This window comes from Eulemur rufifrons, chromosome 23 (assembly GCF_041146395.1).
Source record: "Eulemur rufifrons isolate Redbay chromosome 23, OSU_ERuf_1, whole genome shotgun sequence".
Classification (NCBI taxonomy): Eukaryota; Metazoa; Chordata; class Mammalia; order Primates; family Lemuridae; genus Eulemur; species Eulemur rufifrons.
In genome coordinates, this window is record NC_091005.1 from 12,119,358 (window position 1) to 12,144,418 (window position 25,061).

At 51.1% G+C, this 25,061-nt stretch overlaps 1 protein-coding gene across 2 annotated transcripts in view; it reads left to right on the forward strand.

Moving 5' to 3' along the window:
• Positions 1 to 22,203, forward strand: part of CDH3 (cadherin 3) — a 36,927-nt gene extending 14,724 nt beyond the window's left edge. Inside the window, exons 4-17 of one of the 2 annotated variants that reach the window (XM_069456493.1) lie at positions 4,479 to 4,564; positions 7,166 to 7,291; positions 7,520 to 7,675; positions 7,781 to 7,925; positions 9,136 to 9,311; positions 9,974 to 10,102; positions 10,997 to 11,182; positions 12,312 to 12,553; positions 13,583 to 13,728; positions 14,402 to 14,626; positions 17,268 to 17,474; positions 20,020 to 20,150; positions 20,539 to 20,685; positions 21,991 to 22,203. In XM_069456493.1, the coding sequence (XP_069312594.1) occupies positions 4,479 to 4,564; positions 7,166 to 7,291; positions 7,520 to 7,675; positions 7,781 to 7,925; positions 9,136 to 9,311; positions 9,974 to 10,102; positions 10,997 to 11,182; positions 12,312 to 12,553; positions 13,583 to 13,728; positions 14,402 to 14,626; positions 17,268 to 17,474; positions 20,020 to 20,150; positions 20,539 to 20,685; positions 21,991 to 22,203 (2,315 nt within the window). Of the gene's footprint in view, positions 1 to 4,478; positions 4,565 to 7,147; positions 7,292 to 7,519; positions 7,676 to 7,780; positions 7,926 to 9,135; positions 9,312 to 9,973; positions 10,103 to 10,996; positions 11,183 to 12,311; positions 12,554 to 13,582; positions 13,729 to 14,401; positions 14,627 to 17,267; positions 17,475 to 20,019; positions 20,151 to 20,538; positions 20,686 to 21,990 lie in introns of both variants that reach the window. The other variant, XM_069456492.1, reaches the window with a different exon arrangement.
• Positions 22,204 to 25,061: the final 2,858 nt, after the last annotated feature.

A 25,061-nucleotide genomic window follows, 5' to 3' on the forward strand; every position in this document is an offset into this window, starting at 1 on the left:
CCTGGTGGGAGAGGATTGGAGAGCTCATTGAGAGTCTCTCGTTAAAGGAAATCATTGACAGAATTATCTGGCTGGCCCTTTGCTGGCTGAAGACCTTCCCTTAGGAAGAAGCCTGTTTTAAGAATGGGAAAAATAGGCCAGGCACAGTGGCTCATGCCTGTAATCCTGCACTCTGGGAGGCCGAGGTGGGAGGATCACTTGAGGTCGGGAGACCCTTCCAAAATGCCTCCTATGGGCCATTCACCCTGCTATGCCCTTTACGTTTATTCTCATTTAATCATCACAACAGCCCTGTAAGGAGGTACTGTTATTACCCACAGGTCTAGTGCTTTTCTCCAGATTTCACACTGCTTCACTTGGCATCTAAAAATCAATCTCTGTTATTTCCATAGAGGCAGAAGGAGAATAGGTAGTGGGAGGTGCAGAGAAATTAAAAAGCTCTCGGGTATATCAGAACGACTGTATAACCGTAGTGGCTAAGAAAATGACTCAGGCTTCAGACAGGTCTGAGTACTACTAGCTTTTCCATTTCCTGGCTGTGTAACTTGAATGAATTTGTTTAAGTTCTCAGATTCCCAATCTAAAAAAAATGGTTAAGAAAGTATGTAAATGTTGTCTATTCACAGTGATTCATGAGGGGAGGGATTCCTGACCTTGAGACTGGTGCACATTTGCTAGGGCTGCCATAACAGAGTGCTGTCATCTAGGTGGCTTAAACAACAGAAATTTACTTTTTCACAATTCTGGAAGCTAGAAGTCCACGATCAAGGTGTTGGAAGGGTTGGTTTCTTTTAAGGCCTTTCTCGTTGACTCATAGATGCCCATCTTCTCCCTTCACATGGTCTTCCCTCTGTAACTGGCTGCGGCCAAATTTCCTCTTCTAAGGACACCAGTCATACTGGATTAGGGCCCACTCTAATGATCTCATTTTAACTTAATTACCTCTTTAAAGACTCTGTCTCCGCATATAGTCACACTGTGAGGTACTGGGGGTTAGGACTGCAACATGTGAATTTGGTGGGGGTCACAATTCACGTTAAGAGAAGACTTAGACCTACAGAAAAGTTGCTAGCAGGTAGTCATGGCCAAACAGTCAAAGCAAGAGATTTGAAAATAAGTAGCTGATAACTCTAACCATTAGGAAGGTTCATTTTCTTCCTGGCTTTTTTTCTTTGCACAGCTACTATATGTTAATATTATATGTAGTTCTGCCTTCTCCTTATTTCGTTTTACTTTCTTAGCATAAGAATTTCCCTATTTTGAAACTCTGTAAGTATCACTTTGCATGGCTGGATAGATAACCCATGGAGCAAGTACCCCACAGATTAACTTTTGCGCTATGATACTACGGAGCTGTGCGCTGCAGATAAAGGGCACGGCCACCCTGGGGATCTTGTGGCCCCTGGGACCCTCTGGAACTGAATCAGGCCTAGATCCCTTTTTCCCTTCCCCGCTGGCCAAGCATGTCACAGCCCAGGACTCCTCAGTGGGGATGTCGTCAAGGAGGCAGGGCTGGTTTCTAAGCAATCTTCTCTTTCTGCCAGGCACATTCCTACCTTCCCGCAGAGGATCCTGCCTGTGTATGTGAGCTCCTGGGCTCTGGGGAACTGAAGGCAGCTCTTTATGGTCCTTGAGCCCTTCTGTCCCCTTCCTATCACTAAGCCCAAAAGATGGCCAGGGCCTAAACTTCCTTCACCTGATTAGCTCTGCCTGTTCTTGAACTTCACATCAATGGAATCATGGACACGCATGCCTGTGTCCTCTCTGGTATCTGGCTTCTACCACTGCACCTTAAGTTTGTTGGATTCACCCATGTTGTTGCATGTCCCCATCGTTGATTCATTTCATTATGTGAATATAGCCCACTATATGAACAGTGCTGCCATGAACCTTACAGTGCGTGTCTCTTGGTGAATGTATTTTTGTTGGGTCTCTACATCACGGTGGAACTGCTGGGTCTTGGGGACTGCATGTATCAGCACGTACTGACAGATTGTCTTCTAAAGCGATTGTCCTGTTTTACGCTCACACGTCAGACTTCTACCTTTGTATGTGTGGTAAGATATGCATAACATATCATTTACCATTTTAACCATTTTTAAGTAAACAGTTCAGCAGCACTAGGTACATTCTGCAATGTTGAGCAACATCACCATTATCCATCTCCAGAACTTTTTTCCATCATCCCAAATGGAAACTGGTCACCTTTGGTGACTTGTTTATTTCACTTAGCATAATGTTTTCCAGGTTCATCCATGTTGTGACAGGTGTCAGAACTTCATTCCTTTAAAGGTCTATATAATATTCCACTGTGTGTTTGGACCACATCTGTTTACTTATCTCTTGATGGACACTTGGAATTGTTTCCACCTTTTGGCTGTTGTAAATAATGCTGCTATAAAAATTTGAGTACAAGTATCTGCTTGAGTCCTTGCTTTCAGTTCTTCTAAGTATATACTTCTAAGTATGAGTAAAATTGCTAGGTCATATGGTAATTCTATGTTTAACTTTTTGAGGAACTGCCAAACTATTTTCCATAGTGGCTGCACCATTTCATATTCCCATTAGCAATGCATGAGGATTCCAATTTCCCCACATCTTCGTCAACATTAGTTATTTTCCTTTTTTAAAAAATAACCATCTTAGTGGGTATGAAGTGATATCTCCTTGTGAGTTTGGTTTGCATTTCCCTAATGACTGATGATGTTGAACATCTTTCTTCATGTGCTTGTTGGCCGTTGTATATCTTTGGAGAAATGTCTTTTCAACTCTTTTGCTTGTTTTTAAAATTGGGCTGTATTTTGTTATTGAGCTTTAGGGGTTCTTTATATATTCTGGATATAAATCCTTTATTTTTTTATTTTATTTTATTTTTTCAGAGACAGGGTCTCACTCTGTTGCCCAGGCTGGAGTGCAGTGGCCCAATCGTAACTCATTGTAATCTCAAAACTCCTGGGTTCAAGTGAGCCTCCTGAGTATCTAGGACTACAGGTGCATGCCACCATACCTGACTAACTTTTTTTCTTAATTTTTTATTTATAGAGATGGGGTCTCCCTGTGTTGCGTAGGCTGGTTTCGAACTTCTGGTCTCAAGCAATCCTCCTGCCTTGGCCTCTAAAAGTGCCAGGATTATAGGCATGAGCCACTGCACCCAGCCTATCCTCTTACATAATATGAATACTTTGTCCATGTTACTTTAAAGTAAAAAAGCAAAAAAAAACCCTCATCTGTCATCTTTTCTTATTTTAAGGAAAGATTGTTTTTTGTTTTTGGGAGACAGAGTCTCCCTCTGTTGCCCGGGCTAGAGTGCCGTGGCATCAGCCTAGCTCATAGCAACCTCAAACTCCTGGGCTCAAGCAATCCTCATGCCTCAGCCTCCCGAGTAGCTGGGACTACAGGCATGCGCCACCATGCCCGGCTGATTTTTTCTACATATTTTTAGCTGTCCAGCTAATTTCTTTCTATTTTTCGTAGAGATGGGGTCTCACTCTTGCTCAGGCTGGTCTCGAACTCCTGAGCTCAAACAATCCACCCGCCTCGGCCTCCCAGAGTGCTAGGATTACAGGCATGAGCCGCTGCACCCGGCCGAAAGATTGTTTTTAAGTAAAATAATAATAATAGTCTGAGACTAAAGGACAGCCTTTCCAAAAGGACAGTTGGGGGCCTTCACCCTAACATTTCTATGGGCAGGCACAGTACTGTCCTTGTGGTCCTTGTCCAGCTGCAGCCTAGCAAGAACGTGAGCACCAGGGAGAGCGTGGTGCTGATTGGACCCAGGCTGTGGCTCCTGGCGGGTTCCCTGATTTCATGCTTGGGCCACAAGGAAGGGCAGGTAAGAAGATTGACTGTGAATACTTTCTAGTGTGGGTCTTGGAGTCAGGCAGGCCCAGCTTTTGAACCTGTTTTCTGATCTTTGAAAAGGGACTAAGACCGACCTTGTTGGGGTAGTTGTAAGGAGAAAATGGGCCCAGTCTCTGGCTGGGGAACGGTAGCTATTAATTCAGAGTACTCATTTTAGGGCAGGCAAATGGGGGGATTCAGAAGGAGCCATGACAAAACTGAAACAATCAATCGTTGTCTAGAGTGATCCGTGCGGGCCACCATGGGACAGGATGTGTATCGTGTGTAGGTTGACTGGTGGCCTTCAGAAAATCTTCTGCCTCTAGCTATGAACTGGAGTCAACCCTATGTCTCGTGAGGCCACCTGGGGCTGATGTGACTGAATGTCTATGATCTTGGTTCTCTGGCCTCATGAACAAGGAGGGATTTGGCTCACAAAGTGATCACAAGGTCGTCCTCCCTCTCGAGAGCTAACTTGGAAGCCCCATTGTATTGGTCACACTGCTGGCTACAGGAAGTCAGCCAGGTCCCCTGTCTGCAGCCACTTGGTAACAATCCTTGACCCTTGTCTCCCCTGCAGTAACTTCCAGAAGCCCTCCACCCGCTTCCTAATTACTCTCTTTCTCCCTTCTCCACAGTATTCCTGGGCTGTGCTGGGCAAGAGTCAGCTCTGCGTAGCGCTGGTAATGACGACTTCACTGTGCTGAACGGCGGGACAGTCCAGGTAAAACCCCATGTCCACCTGCAGGACAAAAGAAAGATGTTCTCTGTGCATGCCAGGAAGGGTGTTGGCCCTCAGCTGCCCACAGCTGTGAGCATGAGTGCTCGTCTAAGTAAGGTAGTGCTTCCCCCACCCAGCAGGGGCGCCCAAGAGTCAGGTCTGTGGGGCAAAGAGCTGCCTTGTGAGGAATCACCCAGAACACTTCATCCCTCCGAGCCCCTCTCCTACCGCCCTTTCCTCCTTTCCTGTAGCATCCGGGTTAACCCCAAGTGAGGGCAATTCCCACGCAGGACTGCCAGTCCCACGAGCCTCTGGGAAGATGGGCCTGAAACACTTGGCCACGCTTTTTTGTTTCTTTTAATTTTTTGAATAGCTAATATGGCCACGTGGTTCAAATATAAAAAATATTAAAAAGTTATGCAATAAGGCCGGGCACGGTGGCTCACACCTGTAATCCTAGCACTCTGGGAGGCCGAGGTGGGGAGAATTGCTTGAGGCCAGGAGTTTGAGACCAACTTGAGCAAGAGTGAGACCCCCGTCTCTACAAAAAACAGAAAAATTAGCTGGGCGTGGTGACACCCACCTGTAGTCCCAGCTACTCGAGAGGTGGAGGCAGGAGGATCACTTGAGCCCAGGAGTTTGAGGTTGCAGTGACCTATGATGATGCCACTGCACTCTAGCCAGGGCAACAGAGCCAGACTCTACCTCCAAAAAAAAAAGAATGTTATGCAATAAATTATGTCTTGTTTGTCTTCATCTTCTAAAGCCCTCTCCAACCCTTGAAGAGAAGACACAGATAACCTCACTGTTGCCAGTTTCTTTCCTTCCAGGGTTTATCTATATTATATACTTCTATATTACATATTTATTGATATTGTATATTTATATGTTACATATTTTGTATATATACAGATATTAAGAAAACCTTTTCCCCCCATTTCTTTTGCATAAAAACTAACATACTAGTCAGGTCTGTACCTTTCTTTTTGTGCTTAACAGTATATTACAGGCCGGGCGCGGTGGCTCACGCCTGTAATCCTAGCACTCTGGGAGGCCGAGGCGGGTGGATCGCTCAAGGTCAGGAGTTCGAGACCAGCCTGAGTGAGACCCCGTCTCTACTAAAAATAGAAAGACATTATATGGACAACTAAAAATCTATATAGAAAAAATTAGCCGGGCATGGTGGCGCATGCCTGTAGTCCCAGCTACTCGGGAGGCTGAGGCAGTAGGATCGCTTAAGCCGAGGAGTCTGAGGTTGCTGTGAGCTAAGCTGACGCCACGGCACTCACTCTAGCCTGGGCAACAAAGTGAGACTCTGTCTCAACAAAAAAAAAAAAAAAAAAACAAAAAAAAAAAAAAAAAAAAAACAGTATATTACAGCAGTATATTACAGCCTGCCTCCTTTCCACAGATCCACCGTTACTAGTTTCTTCTGTTTCCTCCCAGACTTATCTATGTATAGGAAAATATGAATATGTGGTTGTATTTCCTACATTTGGCACAAAAGGTGGAACAGTGCCTGGCACATATTAAGTACTATGTAAGTGGGTTGTTTTGTTTTGTTTTGTTTTGAGAGAGAGTCTTGCTCTGTTGCCCGGGCTAGAGTGCCATGGTGTCAGCCTAGCTCACAGCAACCTCAAACTCCTGGGCTCAAGCGATCCTCCTGCCTCAGCCTCCCGAGTAGCTGGGACTACAGGCATGCGCCACCATGCCCGGCTAATTTTTTTTCTATATATATTTTTAGTTGGCCAGATCATTTTTTTCTATTTTTAGTAGAGACGGGGGTCTTGCTCTTGCTCAGGCTGGTCCTGAACTCCTGACTTTGAGCAATCCTCCTGCCTCGGCCTCCAAGAATGCTAGGATTACAGGCGTGAGCCACCACGCCTGGTCAAGTGTTTGTTAAAGAACATTCTAAACTATGTTAAGTATGTGAAGTTGTCTTGTACCTTGATCTTTTCATTTAACAGTGTGTATCAGAGATCTTTCCCTGTCAGTCCACAGACGGTGTCCTCATTCTCATTTTTATTTTATTTTATTTTTTTTTATTTTTTGAGACAGAGTCTCACTTTGTTGCCCAGGCTAGAGTGAGTGCCGTGGCGTCAGCCTAGCTCACAGCAACCTCAAACTCCTGGGCTCAAGCGATCCTCCTGCCTCAGCCTCCCGAGTAGCTGGGACTACAGGCATGCGCCACCATGCCCGGCTAATTTTTCTCTCTATATATTTTTAGTTGTCCATATAATTTCTTTCTATTTTTAGTAGAGACGGGGTCTCGCTCTTGCTCAGGCTGGTCTCGAACTCCTGACCTTGAGCGATCCACCCGCCTCGGCCTCCCAGAGTGCTAGGATTACAGGCGTGAGCCACCGCGCCCAGCCGATTCTCATTTTTAGAGCGGCACAGTATCCCACCAGATGGATGTGCGGTGGTGTATTCCAGCGTGTTCCACTCGTCCTCCACCATAAGCGAACACTTAGATTATTTCCAAGTTTCTTTTTGCACTAGGCCCATCTGCATCTCTCCCCTAACGCTTAGCTCCTGTAGGTGAGATGGTATTGGGTGTGTTCCAGCCCTCGGCACATCTGGGTTAAGGGGTTTTTCTTCTTGCAGGGGAGGAAGACATTGAAGATCTCCCCATCCAAACGTGTCTTACGAAGACGCAAGAGAGAATGGGTGGTCCCGCCAATATCTGTCTCTGAGAACGGCAAGGGTCCCTTCCCCCAGAAGCTGAACCAGGTAAGGCTGCCTACTCCCTGGGAGTCACTGGCGGCTGCAGGCCCCATCCCAAGGCCTACAGGTGAGGTTTCTTGCTCCTGAGCGCTGGGGCCTACAGAGCAAAGCCTCTCTCCCATAGGAGCAAGTTCTAATAAGGCAGTGTCCCTCCCCATGTCTCCGCAGAGGATTCTCTGCTGCAGTCGTGAGATACCTGTCACTCTGTCAGCTGCCATTTTCTTTCATTTCCAGCTCAAATCTAATAAGGACAGAGGCACCAAGATTTTCTACAGCATCACAGGGCCCGGGGCAGACAGCCCCCCTGAGGGTGTCTTCACCATAGAGAAAGAGACTGGCTGGTTGTTGCTGAATAAGCCACTGGACCGGGAGAAGATTGCCAAGTATGAGGCAAGTAGCCTTCAGCATCTGCTGTAAACAGCCCCTCGGAAGTGGGGCCCCGGGGCCTGGTGCAGAGGTCAGCACCAGGCTGAGCCCGGACCTGTGCACCCACAGCTCTTCGGCCACGCTGTGTCGGAGAACGGTGCTTCGGTGGAGGAGCCCATGAACATCTCCATCATCGTGACAGACCAGAATGACCACAAGCCCAAGTTCACCCAGGACGTCTTCAGAGGGAGTGTCTTAGAGGGGGTACTGCCCGGTAAGCGGACTGGGGAAGGGACTGCTGGGGGGCTGCACTTAAGGCCTAGACCCTTAAGCGCTGGCAGATCCCACCACACCTGATTTCCTTGGCTGTGCATCAGATTACCTGGGATCTTCTTAAAAATCCAGATTCCCCACTCCACGCCAAGATTCCTAAATAAGAATGATCCCGGAGTAGAGCTCTGCAATCTATATATTCGATAATTTCCCTGAGCTTCCGATGATCAGCCAAGTTTGGGAACCACTAGCTTCAGAGCTGCAAAGACCTAGGTTTGAATCTTGGCCTCTTTACTGGCTGTGACTCTGGGCATATTCTTGACCCATGAGCCCCAATCCTAATATCTAAAAATGGGAATATCAACCTTGAAGAATCATGAAGATTAGAAATAACATGTATATTCTTGTGCAATACAAAGCGCCTGACGTGGGGCTCTTCAGTGACTCCAGCTAGGAGGACAGCAGCAAAGGCTGGGAGGAGGTAGAACGTCGTTTGTGGAGAGTGAGGTTGGCAGGGGCCAGCAGGCGACACGGGAGGTGGGTGCACATTGATGGCCTCCTGTCAAAGACAGGTGCTACAGGGGAGGGTTCTCCCCTCCTCCCTCTCTGAGTTCCGGAGAATCACAGACAAGTGTGAGTTGGTTAGACCGACGATAGCAGAAATGAAGCACCAAAATAAAAACAGTGCTTACACAAGATGAAACTTTTTTCCCTCCTTACATTCAGGAAGCTTTGAATTCATCAATTCAGGCTGAAATAGTGCTTCAGAGTGTTCCTAGTTTCCTGTCTTGCTGCTCTGCTGTTTTGGCTTCTGTTCCCAAGTTTGCCTCGTGGTTGCTGCTGGGGCTCCGGCCATTACGTCTGGAAGGGGCAGAGGGTGGGAAGAACGAACCCCACACTTGTAAAAGCACCGTCTCCCGAGTTGTGTATCCCACTCATCAGAGTTTGTTCTCAGGGCCACAGCTGGCTGCAAGAGGGAATGAGAAATGGTCTTTGTCCTAGGTGGGCCTGTGCCCAGACTAAAATGAGGATTGTGTTCTAAAAAAGGGCGGGGGGACAGAAAACAGGTACCAACTGGTGATCTCTGCCAAAGATCAGAAGGTGGATCCAAGCTGACAGGCAGGGCAGAGCCTCTCCAAGTCCCAGAAGGAGCCAAGGCTGGAACCGGAGCTGGGAGGCAAAGGTGCTCACTCACCCCTTCTCCTCTCCAGGCACTTCTGTGATGCAGGTGACGGCCACGGACGAGGATGATGCCATCAACACCTACAATGGGGTGGTCGCGTACTCCATCCATAGCCAAGAACCGAAGGACCCGCACGAACTCATGTTCACCGTCCACCGGAGCACAGGCAGCATTAGTGTGGTCTCCAGTGGCCTGGACCGGGAGGTGAGCGGCCCTTAGGAGGGAAAGTGCCGCCCACCCAGGCTGGGGCCTGACTCTCAGAGCAGAAGCTCCTGTCCCTGTCCCCAAAGCCCAGGCAGAACTGTGGGACCCAGGTCAGCTGGGGTGGCTGCCGTTGTGTCACAAGCTGCTGTCCCCCAGGCTGCCACGCAATCTCCATACGTCTCCTCTGAGGCCGAGGAGGCAGCTGCAAAGTGCAGACTTCTGAGGTTTTCTGGAGGTTTTCTCATTTCCTCTTGGAATGGCTCGCTTAGTGTGCACATTGCCTAAACCTGTCCCTTGTGTGCTACAAAGCAGAATTAGCTCCCCGAATATTGGAGTTGCCTCCTGTTTCCTAATTAACACCTTTGTGGGAATCCTCACTGGAAGCTCTCACTCTGGAGCAGCCAGAGGTTGGGGCAGTGCCCGGCTTTCCCCAGGACAGGCCCAGGAGAACTGTTTGGACCTGCGGGTGCCTCCCCAGCACCCCCCTCTGCTCCCCTTCCTCCTGGAGGTGGGCAGGGGTGGGCCAGAGAGTCAAGAGAACATTATGAGAGGGAGAAACACCCTCCAGTCCACACCCACCGAGGCTGTGCTTCCTGGAGCCGAGGTGAGGGACCCCTCAGACAGAACTAAAAGGGGTTTCCCTCTCCTCTGCTTCTCCCCAGAGAGTCCCTGAGTACACACTGACCATCCAGGCCACAGACATGGACGGGGATGGCTCCACAACCACAGCACTGGCAGTTGTGGAAATCCTCGACGCCAATGACAACGCCCCCGTGTTTGACCCCCAGAAGGTAATGCCCCGCCCTTCCTTCCTCCCTCGTCAGATAATGAAGGACTAAGGTTCTTCCTTTCTCCTGAAACTCTGGAACCAGCCTCCATTGCTTTAAGTCCCTGTCTCACCCTTGCTAGCTGTGTGACCTTAGGTAAACCACCTAACTTCTCTGTGCACCATTTCCTAGTCTGCGAAAAGGAGGTAACAGTAATACCTGCTGCATTGTTCTGAGTTTTAAATAAATAATCTATGTACATTTCTTAACACAATGCCCAGTAAGTGGGTGCTTGATGTGAAAATCTTTGTTGATATGAAAACTTCCTTGCCTCACCCCACACCTGCCTGCCTTCTCCCTGTGAATGCTTGAACACCTAGTGGCAGAGGACTCAGTGCTAACCAAGGTGACTCTCCTCCTTCCATCTTTAGACAGCTCTGGCCACTGAACATATTTAGCCCGGGTTAAAGTTTTGCTCTGAGCAGCAGATTTCCTAGTCTTTGCCACCTGTCCCAGGACCTCCAGGAAAGTTCCTGGTCAGTGCCACAGCGCGATGAGGCACCTAGCCCTTCTGGCCACCTTCCTGATACCTTTCTGATCTCGGCTAGCTAGGTGCTACCGCGGCAGGGCCTTGGGCACCCAGACCAGTGAGATTCCTGAGTCAGGCCCATGCGTGTAGGGACAGCTGGTCTGAGACTAGGGTGGTTTGTCTCAGCACCGATGAGGCTGATACCCGCGTCATTCTGCACATGTGTGTGCCCTGAAAACCAGCTAAATTGGTTGTGGTCCAGGAAAGGGTACAGGATGTGGGGCTCCTCTGGAGTCGGATGGAGGATTCCCAGGTGCTGCAGAGAGGAACAGCCTCCCGGGACGGTCGTTCTCTCTGCCCTGATTGCGCTGTGCTTCCCACACTGGCAGTACGAGGCCAGCGTGCCGGAGAACACAGTGGGCCATGAGGTGCAGAGGCTGACAGTGACCGATCTGGATGCCCCCAACTCACCGGCATGGCACGCCACCTACCGTATCGTGGGAGGTGACGACAGCGACCATTTTACCATCACCACCGACCCTGAGAGCAACCAGGGCATCTTGACAACCAAGAAGGTGAGTCACTTTGGCCTTTAGACAAAGGCCATTCCTGGGGCAGCCAGGAGTCGGAGCCTGCAGTGAGCTATGATTGTGCCACTGCACTCCAGCCTGTGCAACAGAGGGAGACCCTGTCTCAAGAAAAAGGGGAGGGGGGGAAGATCGGCCTAATCTTCACTATGAAGCATGGCCTAGTTTGAGAAGCAGCGTTTTATATAATGCTTTAAAGAGTATTTCAGATTCACTCTCTCATTTTTTGCAACAAATAACTTTGTTATGCCCCTTTTACATTACGAAATGGAATTCATTTCTAATGTAGCTAACCTAACTCGTAATTTCTAGAAGAATAGAATGCCCTAACTGTAAAAGAAAAGAGAAATTTACAGGAAAAAAATTACTGCATTTAAGATATTTTCCTATGTCAACTTTTGGGCACAACTACACTAGCAGAAGTCATGAAGTGGTCCTGCATCTCTTTGTAGAATCATCCAAATGCGGTGGGTACTGTGTGTCCCCCTGGCGACTCATGCTGCAGGCAGTCTTGATGTCTTTTCAGAACAGTGAATAAACAACTCTTGAGAAAGTCCTGAACAGATTTAATTATGAGCTCTCCTTAGAAGTCGCATTCCTAGAAAATTAAGTATATATTAAAAGCACACCCAAAACTTTGTTGATGTGTAAAACATGTTCCAGACTCTAATTATAAACTGGTTTTTTGCATCCATGAATGTATGAATGTCCAAGGGGATACTGGCAAGTCACGTAAGATCTGGGACAGTTCTGCGTGTCTGTGATGCTGTGGGACGTGGCATCCCTGCCCCAGCCTGTAAATGCCAGTGATATCCCCCGGCCATGATGACAACTACAAATGCCTCCACAGGTTTTTAAAACAGCCCTTAGGGGTGTCACCACCCCACTGGGAACCAATGTTCTAGGGCTTACTAGTCCAGTTACCTTTGGGATGATCTGAGGCCCCATTAGATGTCCACCAAGGAAGCACAGGGGGCGTTATGGGACAGAGCGGGGCAGCATTGTTGCTGGTGGGGGCCTCAAGGCCCCAATAATTGGTTCTTTCCTCTGATACCCACTGCACTGCGTGGGGCCTCCTCTCAACATGGTGGTTCAATCCTCCGTCCTCTTCTCCTAGGGCTTGGACTTTGAGGCCAAGAACCAGCACACCCTGTACGTTGCAGTGACCAACGAGGCTCCGTTTGTGGTGAAGCTGCCAACCTCCACGGCCACCGTAGTGGTCCACGTGGAGGATGTGAATGAGGCACCCGCGTTTGTCCCACCCTCCAAGGTCATCGAGGTCCAGGAGGGCATCTCCAGCGGGGAGGCCGTGTGCGTCTACACTGCACAGGACCCTGACAAGGAGGATCAGAAGATCAGGTACTCGGGAGCTGGCCTCAGCCAGCCAGATACACTGGTGCAGTTCAATGGGTTGTTTATCATGGCCAGTATTTGTTCTCATTGACACAAAGATGGTTAAATATCTTGGTTTTTTGAGATGGAGTCTCGCTCTGTTGCTCATGTTGGAGTGCAGTGGCGCCATCATAGCTCACAGCAACCTGAAACTCCTGGGCTCAAGCGATTCTCCTGCTCAGCTTCCTGAGTAGCTGGGACTGTAGGTGTGCGCCACCATGCCCAGCTAGTTTTTAAAATTTTTTGTAGGCTGAGTGCGGTGGCTCATGCCTGTAATCCTAGCACTCTGGGAGGCCGAGGCAGGCGGATTGTTTGAGCTCAGGAGTTTGAGGCCAGCCTGAGCAAGAGCGAGACCCCATCTCTACTAAAAATAGAAAGAAATGATCTGGACAGCTAAAAATATATATAGAAAAAATTAGCCAGGCATGGTGGCGCATGCCTGTAGTCCTAGCTGCTGAGGAGGCTGAGGCAGTAGGATTGCTTTAGCTCAGGAGTTTGAGGTTGCTGTGAGCTAGGCTGACCCCACGGCACTCTAGCCTGGGCAACAGAGCGAGACTCTGTCTCAAAAAAAAAAAGAAAAATTTTGTAGAGACAAGATCTTGCTATGTTGCCCAGGCTGGTCTCAACTCCTGGCCTCAAGTGATCCTCTCGCCTCAGCCTCCCAAAGTGCTGGGATTATAGTTGTGAGCCACCGTGCCTGGCTGATGGGTAAATATTTTGAACGTCACCCCTGCATAGGACGTCTTTTTCCTACCGTCTTTGAGGCTGAAGACTCTAAGTAGGGGATCAGGGCACAGGTATTTCCTCCCTCTCACATATCCCTGCCGGGCCCCCCACCTGCTGCATCAGGCTCCCATCACAGGTGAGACGCAGTTTCCACGTGACTCTGCTTAGGAGCCCAGAGTCCATCTGCCAGTCGGTATGAGGAGGCCTTGAATGATGCCAGCAGAATTCCAGGTATTCTGGGTGTGACTCTTCCCACCTTGTCCTCTCCAGCTACCATATCCTGAGAGACCCAGCGGAGTGGCTGGCCATGGACCCAGACAGCGGGCAGGTCACTGCTGCAGGCACCTTAGACCGCGAGGATGAGCGGTTTGTGAGGAACGACATCTACGAAGTCATCGTCTTGGCCACGGACGATGGTGAGAGCTTCCTCCCCGCCCTTTCACAAAGGCCACTTTTGGTTCCCAGGTCACATGACACAGCATGTCCCCTCCACCGGCAGAGTGTGTCAGGGAGGGGTGTCTGTAGACCAGCCCAGAGGGTGAAAGGGGTCTTTCAGAGAAGCCTTTGAAAGACTGGTCCTCGGATTACTGGCCATGATTCCGGTTTCCTTAAAACCCAAGACTTCGGAGACGTTCTGAAGATCCCCCTTAGCCTGAGTTTTTGGTTCACTGCGCCCTGAATCGACCTGTGAGCTTCCGCTTGTGATTGACAGAGAGGGGCTGCCTAGAAAGTGCCGAGAGTGATTAGTGATGTCACACCGTGGTGGATGGGGTGGTTTTGCTTGAGAGGTGGTAAAACAAGGCCTGCAGGCAGGTGAGCTGTCACGGTGGGAGCACGGGGACTGTGGTGGCTGTCGGGATGAATGGCTGTGACTGTGCTGTGGTCAGTTAGGAATGAGAATGATGGCTTGACTGGCAAGTATGTGCTGCGTATTTGAAGCCAATGCGTGGAAGGTCTTGAGAGCTTACAGGTGGGCGGTAAATAGGAGTCTCCCTGGGGCTGGTGGGGTCGGTCATGGGGAGCTTAGCGCTGATTCGTCACCTCACCAAGGGCAGGTGCTGAAAGGAGGTCGTGTGTCATTATGAACAGGGAGTCCTCCCACCACGGGCACGGGGACCCTCCTGCTGACACTTATCGACGTCAACGACCATGGCCCAGTCCCCGAGCCCCGTCAGATCATCATCTGCAACCAAAGCCCTGTGCCCCAAGTGCTGAACATCACGGACAAGGACCTGTCCCCACACACCTCCCCTTTCCGGGCCCAGCTCACACGTGACTCGGACATCCACTGGACGGCGAAGGTCAATGAGAAAGGTAGCTAACTGCGTGGGGGCAGAGGGCGGGTGGCAGCTTTGCCGGTGGACGTCTGCCCCGTACCAGGACCCTGCACACGTTCCTGTCCAGCATCTCGTGGGTCACAGAGGTAACAGTCTCCTCAGGAGCCTCAACCACATGCTATGTATCAACCCAGTGTAAACCTTTGGAATCCCATACGACCCCAAAGTGCCATTCTAGCCCAGTCACCTTTCTGTGTCGATGGAAAAACTGAAGCCCAGAAAGAGAAGGAGCGACTCATCCACGGCAACCTGCGAAGAGGCTACTGCCCTCTCACTCTTTCTCTCTCTCTCTCTCTCTTTCTCTTTCTGTCACACACACACACGTATTTTACAGATGAGGAAACCATGGGTTACAGAAGTCTAAAGTCTAAATATGTGGCCAGAAGCGTTATGGCTAAGAAATGATGTCAGCAAGATTTTAACGCAGGCAGTCTGATGCTCTACTGCCTACTATTTTTTGAACCCTGGTGGTATGCAAAATGCTTTTTCGTTTTTTCCTTGTTTAATATTTCTACCCAGCTCTGCAGTCAGTATTTGAATCCCCACTTACAGATGAGATGAGGGTTGGAGGGGTTAGACAGCACACCCAAGGGTGCAGAGATAGGTAAGTAGTAGAAGTTGGAGCCAGGCTTTGCCTCCAGGGACCGGCCCCGCACAGCCGTGCTCTCATCCGCCTCCTTGTCCTGCCTCTTCGCAATCCACCAGCTCAGAGCTTCCCAGCCTTCAGTGATTTTTTTTTTTCAGTTGTCATGAGAACTGGAGAAAGGTCTTACTGGCATTGAGTGGGTGAGGACCCAGGATGCAAGAGAAAGGTGGGTCCAGCCTCACGTGGCAATTAAGCCCTTGGAGAAGCACCGCCTTGCCCTGGCTTAAGGCGTTTCCCCATCCTTCTGGGACTGGGGTCCCGCAGAAGGAAAATGGGGCATCAGTACATTCAGATTCCTTCCAAAGAAACCAAATGCCCAGTTTCTGTCATTGCTGCTGAGGCCAGCCCAGAAAGGAGCGGGAGACCCACTTCAGGCACCCACGTGGTCTCATTTCTCTGACTTTTGTGATCTGGGCATATCTGTCCAGCACCTTTCCCTTGAGGAGCCCAGGTTGGTCTCCTGTCACCCCCTTGTGGCCTACGAGCCACTTTTTTCCTCCCTGAACATACCTTCTAAGAACTTGAACTCTGCGGCCAGATTGCTTCAATTTAAGACCTGACTCCTCCATGTACTAGCTTCGTGACTGTGGGCAAGTTACTGACCCTCACTGTGCCTCAGTTTCCTTATCTGTAAGATGGGGTCAATACTTGTACCTACTTCCATAGCTTTACAGTGAAGATAAATATGTGAGTACACGAGAAGCATCTTGTCTGGCCTGTCACTACTCAGGAGATAGAGCAGCCAGCGCCGCACCATTATTCCAGCAACAGCCGCAGACCTGGCTCTGTCCGAGCGTGAGCATCGTGGCCAAATCCCAGTGTTATCAGTGTCTGATAATAGTATTGATACCTGGTTCGTGGTTTTAATTTCATTTTTCTATTTGCCCTGGTCCTGTTGTCAGGGAAATTAATCCAAGCTCTACCCCTTGGTGACCTCAGGCTAGTTACCTGACTCCCCGAGCCTCAATTTCTGCGTTTGTAAAATGAGGATAATGGCAGTACCTGCCTCTTAGAGCTGTGGCGAGGATTAGGGCCTGGCAGAGAAGCCAGCCCTGTGGCACGGTAGGGATGTGTTGGTGACGCGCCCTGTGTTGGCCTCGGTCGTGGTAGACGGAACACTCAGTCCACAGAGCCGCCCCTGCCTGCCAGCGCCGAGTGGGAACAGAGTCAGTTCTGCCTCTGGCCTCTTGACTAAGAGGAGCCAGCAAGCGTGCGGAGCATTTTAACTGAAAATGACCTGAGCTCAGTGCTGAAGTAGGCGGGCAAGCCTGGGGCGGGCAGGTTAGAAACTTGGGGGTTGTTTTTCGTTGCCCCAGCTAACAGCTCCCCTCTTGAGAAAGGTCTGCAATGAAGGCCTATCTGCAAAGAGGCCCTGACCCTATGTCCTTCTCCTGCAGACACAGCCCTGTCCCCACTCTGGGGTCACCATGGTCTCCCCAAAGGTGCCGGCTGTGCAGGCTGCACCGGGCCCTGCTTCTGCTGTGGTTACCCTGCTGCCCGGGGCCTGTGAAGGCCAGTTAGCCCGATGCCTGTTGCAGCCTCATTTCTGTCATCCCTGACCTTGTGTGCAGTCACTAGTGCTGTGACAATGTAGGTTGCCATCCTGTCTGCTCTGTTTAACTCTGCCACCCACGCGGCCAAGTCATGTGCATTTGGATTTATTAATAATTGAGTGCTCACTTGGAAATACAGGTTTCATATGTTGAAATTCAGTCATATAGCTGAGGTGTAAATATCTGTATTTATTATTGTAAGAGCACAAATAATTGATTTCTCTTTCCTAAAAATTCTTTCCATGATGGTGAATTTTGCTTTAGCCAAATGGCAATTTGTAACACCTGGCCAAAGTGTGCTTTTGGAACCTTTCTCGCTGCTGCCCCACGCAGTGCCTGTGTTCTCAAGCCCTCGTCACAGTGTACTCAGTTCCCACCGCTGAGCATCCCGTGGCTGATACGTGATCTGTCCACTCCAGGTGACACGGTGGCTTTATCCCTGAAGAAGTTCCTGAAGCAAGACACATATGATGTGCACCTTTCTCTGTCTGACCATGGCAACAAGGAGCAGGTGACGGTGATCACGGCCACCGTGTGCGACTGCCACGGCCACGTGGACACCTGCCCCAGACCCTTTAAGTGGGGTTTTATCATCTCTGTCCTCGGGGCTGTCCTGGCTCTGCTACGTGAGTACCACGCGCCCTCCCCTGAGGACAGGGAAGTTAAAATATCTGATTCTACCCTGAACTTCTGGGACTGAGGGGCCACCAGTATTGCCCATCCATTCCTTAAACTCTTAATTCTAGGAGCATTATTCTGTCAGTAGATATTTGGCGGGGTGGGGGCAGGGGTCAGTAGATACTTCTGGAGCTTCTGGAATGTGCCAGGCTTTGGGGACACAGTGGTGAGCAACCAGACTTGGCCCTGCTGTTAGGGCATCTAGAGGCCTGAGCAGCGGTTCCGAAAGACCAACAGCATTAGCACTACCAGGAATCGGTTCGAAAGGCAAATTCTCAGGCCTCGCTCCAGACCTACTGATTCACAAACCTTGGGACAGAGCCCAGGAATCTGTGTTTAACAAGCCCCCCGGGGTGTTCGGTACATGGTAAGAGTTTGGGAACCACTGGTCTAGTTGGCAGAAGTATCTAGTTAATAACAAATTTCTCTGCTTTAAAGGTAGAACCTATCTCAGTTGCTTTTTCCACTCTGACTCGGTCCTTGCGTGGAAGACACACGTGAATCAGATACAAATACAAAAGTGAACTTTAATCAACATACTGTGCACCAGGCCCTGCCTCAGGCACTGGCGCGGGCGTGCAGCACTTAGCACGGCCGGCCCCTGCCCTCGTGGGGCTCACACTCCAGTGCGGGGAGCGGGTGTTGCCATGGAGAACAGGAAAAGAGGGGGGCAGGGATGGAGTGGTCGGTGAGGTAGGGGTCTGGACAGGACAGGCCTTGCTGAGAGGGAGTGTTCAGGTGACGACCTGGGATGGAGGAGGAAGCAAGTCGTGCGGGGATCCAGGCAGCAAGTTCAGGAGCCCTGAGGCAGCTCTATGCTTGGCTTGAGGGAGCAGCAACGGCTGGAGCGGGAAAAGCAAGAGGAAAAAGAGTAGGAAATGAGGTGGGAGACGCAGTGGGCACGGCTGGTCACCACACTGGGCCTTGCGGGCCATTGTAAGGACTCTGGGTGAAAGAGGCAGCATGGGAAGGTTTTGAGCAGAGGAGCGATGGAATTTGACTTAAATTTTGCAAGGTTCCAGCCAGGCAAGGTGGCTCACGTCTGTAATCCGAACACTCTGGGAGGCCAAGGGGGCAGATCATTTGAGCTTGGGAGTTCGAGACCAGCCGGAGCAAGAGCGAGACCCCATCTCTACTAAAAAAAATAGAAAGAAATTAGCTGGACAACTAAAAATATATAGAAAAAATTAGCCGGGCATGGTGGCGCATGCCTGTAGTCCCAGCTACTCGGAGGCTGAGGCAGGAGGATTGCTTCAGCCCGGGAGTTTGAGGTTGCTGTGAGCTAGGTTGACACCACGGCACTCTAGCCTAGGTGACAGAGTGAGACCCTGTCTCAAAAAAAAAAAAAAAAAAAAAAAATTGCAAGGTTCCTACTGAACAGACTCTGGGGTGGGGGTGGAGAGCTGGGAGACATTTAGGAGGCTGTTGCCATGATCCAGAGGTAGGAAGGTGACCGGCAGCTCAGACCAGGACGGCAGCATTGCGGTGGCGAGAGGGGCCCCGTTTCAAGGTAGAGGCAATTCAGGTGGATCTGTGGCATGAAGGAAAGCACCATCTGTGATGCCAGGGCTTTTGGCCTGAGCAAGTAGAGGTGTGGAGTCTCCATCTCCTCCCAGCTGGGGAAGGACTATGGGAAGAGAGTTGCCAGACCAGTCCCGGTGGAGATGGCAGCGGGCAGTTAGACGCGCAGACCTCAGGCTTGGAGGAGTAGGATTCATCTCTTGCCTTCCCCAGACCCAGTGGAGAGGAGAGGGGAGAAGAGGTTACAGCCTAGCACACGGGGGTGTACATCCTGAGAATTTATGGACTCCTAAGGAAGCCTAGCTCTGTGTCGTCTGGCCAGAGAGAGACAGTGGTTCCATCAACAGGCAAAAAAGTAACGTTGTTAAGCAGTGTGGTGCGTCCTCTTACATTGAACTGTCTTAGACACAAGGCCAGAGGGTACCCTCTTAATTTAATATAGGGCTAACTGGGTGTAGTCACGGCGGGGAAAGCAGCCGGTGCCTCGTGTCCAGATAGCCTGCCAGCCTTTCAGAATGTGTCTCTAGTAGCCAGTCCCTCTCTTAAAATTCCAACATAGCATTTACTCCTAAGTTCAAATGACCACTCCAGATCAAAGTTGCATTATCTTGCCTAAGGTTCAGTGCCACCGGTGTGGGAACGACAGCATCGTAGGTAGGGTAATGAAGTCAGAATATTTCTGGGCAGACGTGATGTTGAGCTGAGACCTGAAGGGTGAGAGCCGTGTATACGCCAGAAAGTGCTGGGCGAGGAAAGGTTCCTAAGTGGAAACCGCTAGACCTTGGGGGCTGTGGGGAGGCACAGGCCGGGGCCCCCTCTTCAGCCTTGAGAGGTTGGGGTCTCCCAGTACGAGCAGAGGTAGTGTTGAGCTCTGGCTACTGAGCGGAGGGGTCTGAGTTAGGTGGGGCTCGGAGGGCTTGGGGGTCTTGGCCAGCTGTGTATCGTGCTCATCGACATCCCCCCGCTCCTCAGTGCTCCTGCTGGTGCTCCTCCTGTTGGTGAGAAAGAAGCGGAAGGTGAAGGAGCCCCTTCTACTCCCAGAAGATGACACCCGTGACAATGTCTTCTACTATGGCGAGGAAGGGGGCGGCGAGGAGGACCAGGTGGGGCATTGGGGCTCTGGGGGACGGAGGTGGGTGCCCGCAAGGCCACTGGCAGGGATGGTTGGGTCAACCAACTAACTGCATTAGCTGTGCTGACCAGGCCCTGGCGTGGGGTCTCCATGCAGGGTCGAGCCCCAGTGCCCCCCTTCTGAGAGGGGTCTGGCCCATGCATCGCTGCAGTGTCCTTGGCCATAGGCAGGTTAACTTTCAGCCTGTGCTTAATTTGGGGAGGGTGGGGATGGTGGAAACTAGGGCTTTTGGAAACCACCGACTTCATGTCTTCTAAGACCTACTTGGGAACCAGAGCATCCACGGGCAGGGAGTGGGGTGCGATGTAAGTGGTAGGGAGGGAATCCTCAATCCCATGCTGGCCTTCCTTTCACCAAAGGACTACGACATCACCCAGCTCCACCGGGGGCTGGAGGCCAGGCCAGAGGTGGTTCTCCGCAACGACGTGGCACCAACCTTCATCCCCACCCCCATGTACCGTCCTCGGCCAGCCAACCCAGACGAAATCGGCAACTTCATCATCGAGGTGAGGCACGGCAGGCCAGCCTCGGGCACCCCTTTATTCAAGCCTCGCACCAGCAACACAGGGAACAAGTATGGGCTTGAGTCTCGCATCTGGGTTCAAATTCTGACTCCACCGGCCGGCTGTGTGACCTTTGGCATATTTGAGTAACTTCTGGGGTTCTGTTTCCTCTTCCAGAAAACCCTAACTTGCAGAATGCTTAAAAACGATTAGGACTAATTTATTCATTTATTCAACAAAAGTAGCAGCAGTTTGTTAGAATACTCGAGCCAAACCTGGGTTTGAATTTTTACAGAGCCTGGTGATTCCAGTTTGGAGCGAAGCTTGGGACCTCTTACAGGTCACCCCAGGGACGGATGAGCCAGCGTCTAGCACGGTGCTAGTACAGGGCTTCCCAAACCTGCCCGCGCATGGGAATCCCCTGGGGAGCCCCAAAACCCACTGATGCTTCTGCCTCATCCCCAGAGGTTGTCATTTAATTGCTCGGGGTGCGGCCTGGGCTTCAGAATGTTTAAAAGATTCTCCAGGTGATTTAACTTCGGGAACTACTGACCTGGCGTGTAGCATTTAGTAGGTAATGACAGCTACGATTGCCAGGTACCGTTCTAGTAGTGCTTTACGTGGATTTGCATATGTTCATTTATTCCTGTGAAACTATATCAAGTATCACTGTTTTACAGACAAGGAGACAGAGGCAGAGAAGAGTTAAGAGACTCACCCAGGGTCTCTAGCGTGTGGAGTCTGAGCTCTGGCTCAGCCCGTCTGACCGCACAGCCCTTGCCCTCGGCCACTGGCCTGTTCAGTGACCACTTGCTGTGTGCTGGTCCCTGTGCTAAGTACCCGATGGGGATTATTTCATTTCAACCTTCAAAACCTTGAAGGAGAGGCCGGGCACGGTGGCTCACGCCTGTAATCCTAGCACTCTGGGAGGCTGAGGCGGGTGGATCGTTTGAGCTCAGGAGTTCGAGACCAGCCTGAGAAAGAGCGAGACCACGTCTCTACTAAAAATAGAAAAACATTATTTGGACAACTAAAAATATATATAGAAAATATTAGCCGGGCACGGTGGTGCATGCCTGTAGTCCCAGCTACTCGGGAGGCTGAGGCAGGAGGATCGCTTGAGCCCAGGAGTTGGAGGTTGCTGTGAGCTAGGCTGACGCCATGGCACTCACTCTAGCCTGGGCAACAGAGCGAAACTCTGTCTCAAAAAAAAAAAAAAAAAAAAAACTTGAAGGGAGGAGAGGTGGCCTCACGGCCAGCTGCGGGCGAGCTCGGAGCGATGGCTCCTAACCCCGTTCTGTCCCGCAGAACCTGAAGGCGGCGAACACGGACCCCACGGCGCCGCCCTACGACTCCCTGCTGGTGTTCGACTACGAGGGCAGCGGCTCCGACGCCGCCTCGCTCAGCTCCCTCACCTCCTCGGCCTCGGACCAGGACCAGGACTACGACTACCTGAACGAGTGGGGCAGCCGCTTCAAGAAGCTGGCGGACATGTACGGCGGCGGCGGCGAGGACGACTAGGCCGCCGGCCCTCGGGGCAGGGAACTGAACTGCAGGCCACAGCGATGTCTCCAGGGGTCTCTGTCCCCTCTTTCAGCCAAGGCCCTCGGAGCTTGTCAGGAAGTGGCTTTAGCAACTTGGAAGGGAGAGGCTGTGAGTCTCGGAGGGGTGGTTTCCCGGCCTTTCAGAGGGGACGATGTGGGCGGCTTGACGTCGGCGCTGGAGCCTCCCCGCCGAGGTCAGGGTCGCCCCAGAGGCCGATTCCAGGAGTCTCTCGTCTGCCATTGAATGTGCAGCCCCGAGGCCTGGGCTGCTCTGACCCGTGATGGCTTCGTCTCTGGAATGGACCCTTCTCCTTAGAAAGAGGCCACCTCTTAGTACAACATGAATATTTTTAATGCTGATTTCAAAGAGTTAGAGGCGGGTCCTCAGCCGTCCCCTCGGGTCCCCCGGAAGCACAGCCAGAGCCACCAGGCTCACCGGCTGCCATTGCTCTGTTTCCAGGCCCCGAGACCTCCCACTCGGATGGATCGCTGCGTTTTTATACTGAGCGTGTCTAGGTTGTCCTTTATTTTTTATTTGCCCCGTCATGTGCTATAGATGAAGGGTGATGACAATCGTGTAAATGTACCGGAACTTTTTTATTAAAGGAACTTTTCCCAGAGGTGCCAGGGGAGTGAACTTTTTTTTTTTTTTTAACAGAGGCTTTATTGGCATCTAATTCACATACCGTACCATTCACCTATTTAAAGTATACGATTCAATGGTTTTTAGATTTTCCCGAGTTGTGCAAAGGGAGGAGGCTCTCTTAACCCTGCTGGCCTCACCCCCGCGTCCCGTGGATGGTAGAGGAAGCGCGGGATTGGCTTCCATGCCCCGGCTCACGGGGGCTCAGGTGGATGGGAACCCTGCCCTCCTCCCTGCGAAGTCGGAGCTGCTCCTCTGTGAAAGAACCGTTAACCTCCTCGCCCTTGGCCTGAGCCCCAGCAGAGCCCAGGTGAGGTCTCTCCCGAAACAGTGGCTGCTCCCTCTCTGCGGTGCCGTGTGTGACACCTGGCCATCAAAATCAAGCAAAACAGAAAATTAGAGAACCCAACCAGGATCTCAGTGAAATCAGGACATTGCTGACAACACGGGAGCACGAACGCAGAAATCAGGATGAAGAGGCAGCCGCGGTAGAACAATTCCATTAGCGTCGGTAGGCGGGGCGCGGCGGCGCAGGCCTGTCATCCCAGCACTTCGGGAGGCAGGAGGATTGCTTAAGGCCAGGAGTTCAAGACCATTTGTGTCTTTGCTAATGTGATGTTCAAGATTTTCTTTGCAATTAATCAAAAGAAAAGAATCTGAAGTGAAGCTGAAGGAACTGCTGGCGTTGAAATAAATGTTTACTTCCCACAAGAGTGACTCACTCCGCAAAGCGCTGGAGCTCCCAGACACCCTGCGCCCACAGCGTCACTTGCTGAATCAGACACTGGGTGGGGCCCTGCGGTGCTTCAACAAGCCCTCGGGGTGGCTGTGATGCACACTCAGGTTTGCTGTCCAGGATGAGGCTGAGGGTGCCCTGAATCCTCAGACCCTGGATGGGGGAAATCAGGGGAATTAAGTAGGATGAGAAAACTCACCTGTCCTTGCTCCCCTGCGCCCTCCCTCTACTCCCGCTGAGCTGCAGCCTGGGTTTCCTGCTGCTTTCGCTGATAGGGGGCTGTGGGAGGATTAGGTGTCTCTCCCAGTAGACACCTGCCGCCCCTTATCTTTCTCTCCCCCCAAGAAGCCTGAATAAAACGGGAAACCCTATCTTCGGCTGAGGCTAATAATAAAAGCAAACAGTTCTGCTCAGATTGGCTTTCCCCTGAGATTTTTGGAGGAAAAGCGGCCTTTCCTGGCCTAGCCTGGCCTGTGTGGGTGGATCTAGACTCCCCTGGCAGTGGAACCAGTCACCAGCCTCTGAGTGGTTTGGAAAGAAGGGCCTGGGCTCTGTGATGGGGACGATGTGAAGTCACTCTCTCGCCCTGGGCCTGCTTCTCATCTGCAGGTGGACTCTTGGGACTCTGGTCTTTGGGGCCTGTAACAAGAAGTGAAAACATTGCAGTGAGAAGTCACCAGTGCTGACCAGTCACAGTGGCTACGACACAAGCCATATGGCCTGCCATGCTAACGAGGACCGCCTGCATGTCTGACTCGCTAACCCTTCACGTGCAGAGCTTCAACACGTGTGCCTCCCTCCAGTGTTTTTGCCTTGTGCATTACACACACATTTTGCATCGTACCTTTTCATAACAGGGCGTATGGGACTGCCTTATTGTCCCCGACGCATCCAGCTTGGATGTGTTGTCATTTATTTACTCTCACCATCATCCATGGACATCAGTAATTCTAGTTTTTTGCCCTTAATGTCAAACACCCTGGAACATCCACCTTTGCAGATGCTTGAAAGCCAGTTCCCCACTCTGCTGGGGAAACGTGGTCCCGGTTGAGGTCAGGGCTGCCTTGACTGGAGGGGTCAGTTTTGGACAACTGGCTGTTCCAGAAAGGACCCCTCGAGCTCATTCTATTAAGTGGTCTTTTTTCCCAGACTTTTAAAAGCCAAAGTCCCAGAACCCAAGTCCAACAGAAAAGCTAATAAAAAAGGAGCTTTGGTGGAAGAAGGGGTCGGAGGCACCCAGAGACTCTCTCTGGACTCGTCCTCCCAGTGTGTCTCTTTATGACCCCAAATGCAGAGCAGCTTGACAATTGCCCCATCCAGCCCTGTTGTTTTACAGATGGAAAAGGACAGAGGCTGTAAAGAGGTCCCTCCCTTAGTCCCCTCCAGTGGGGACAGAGATGGGCCAGTGCCCAGGCCTCACTTCACACCATGCTTTTTCCCTTGTCACTAACCCCAA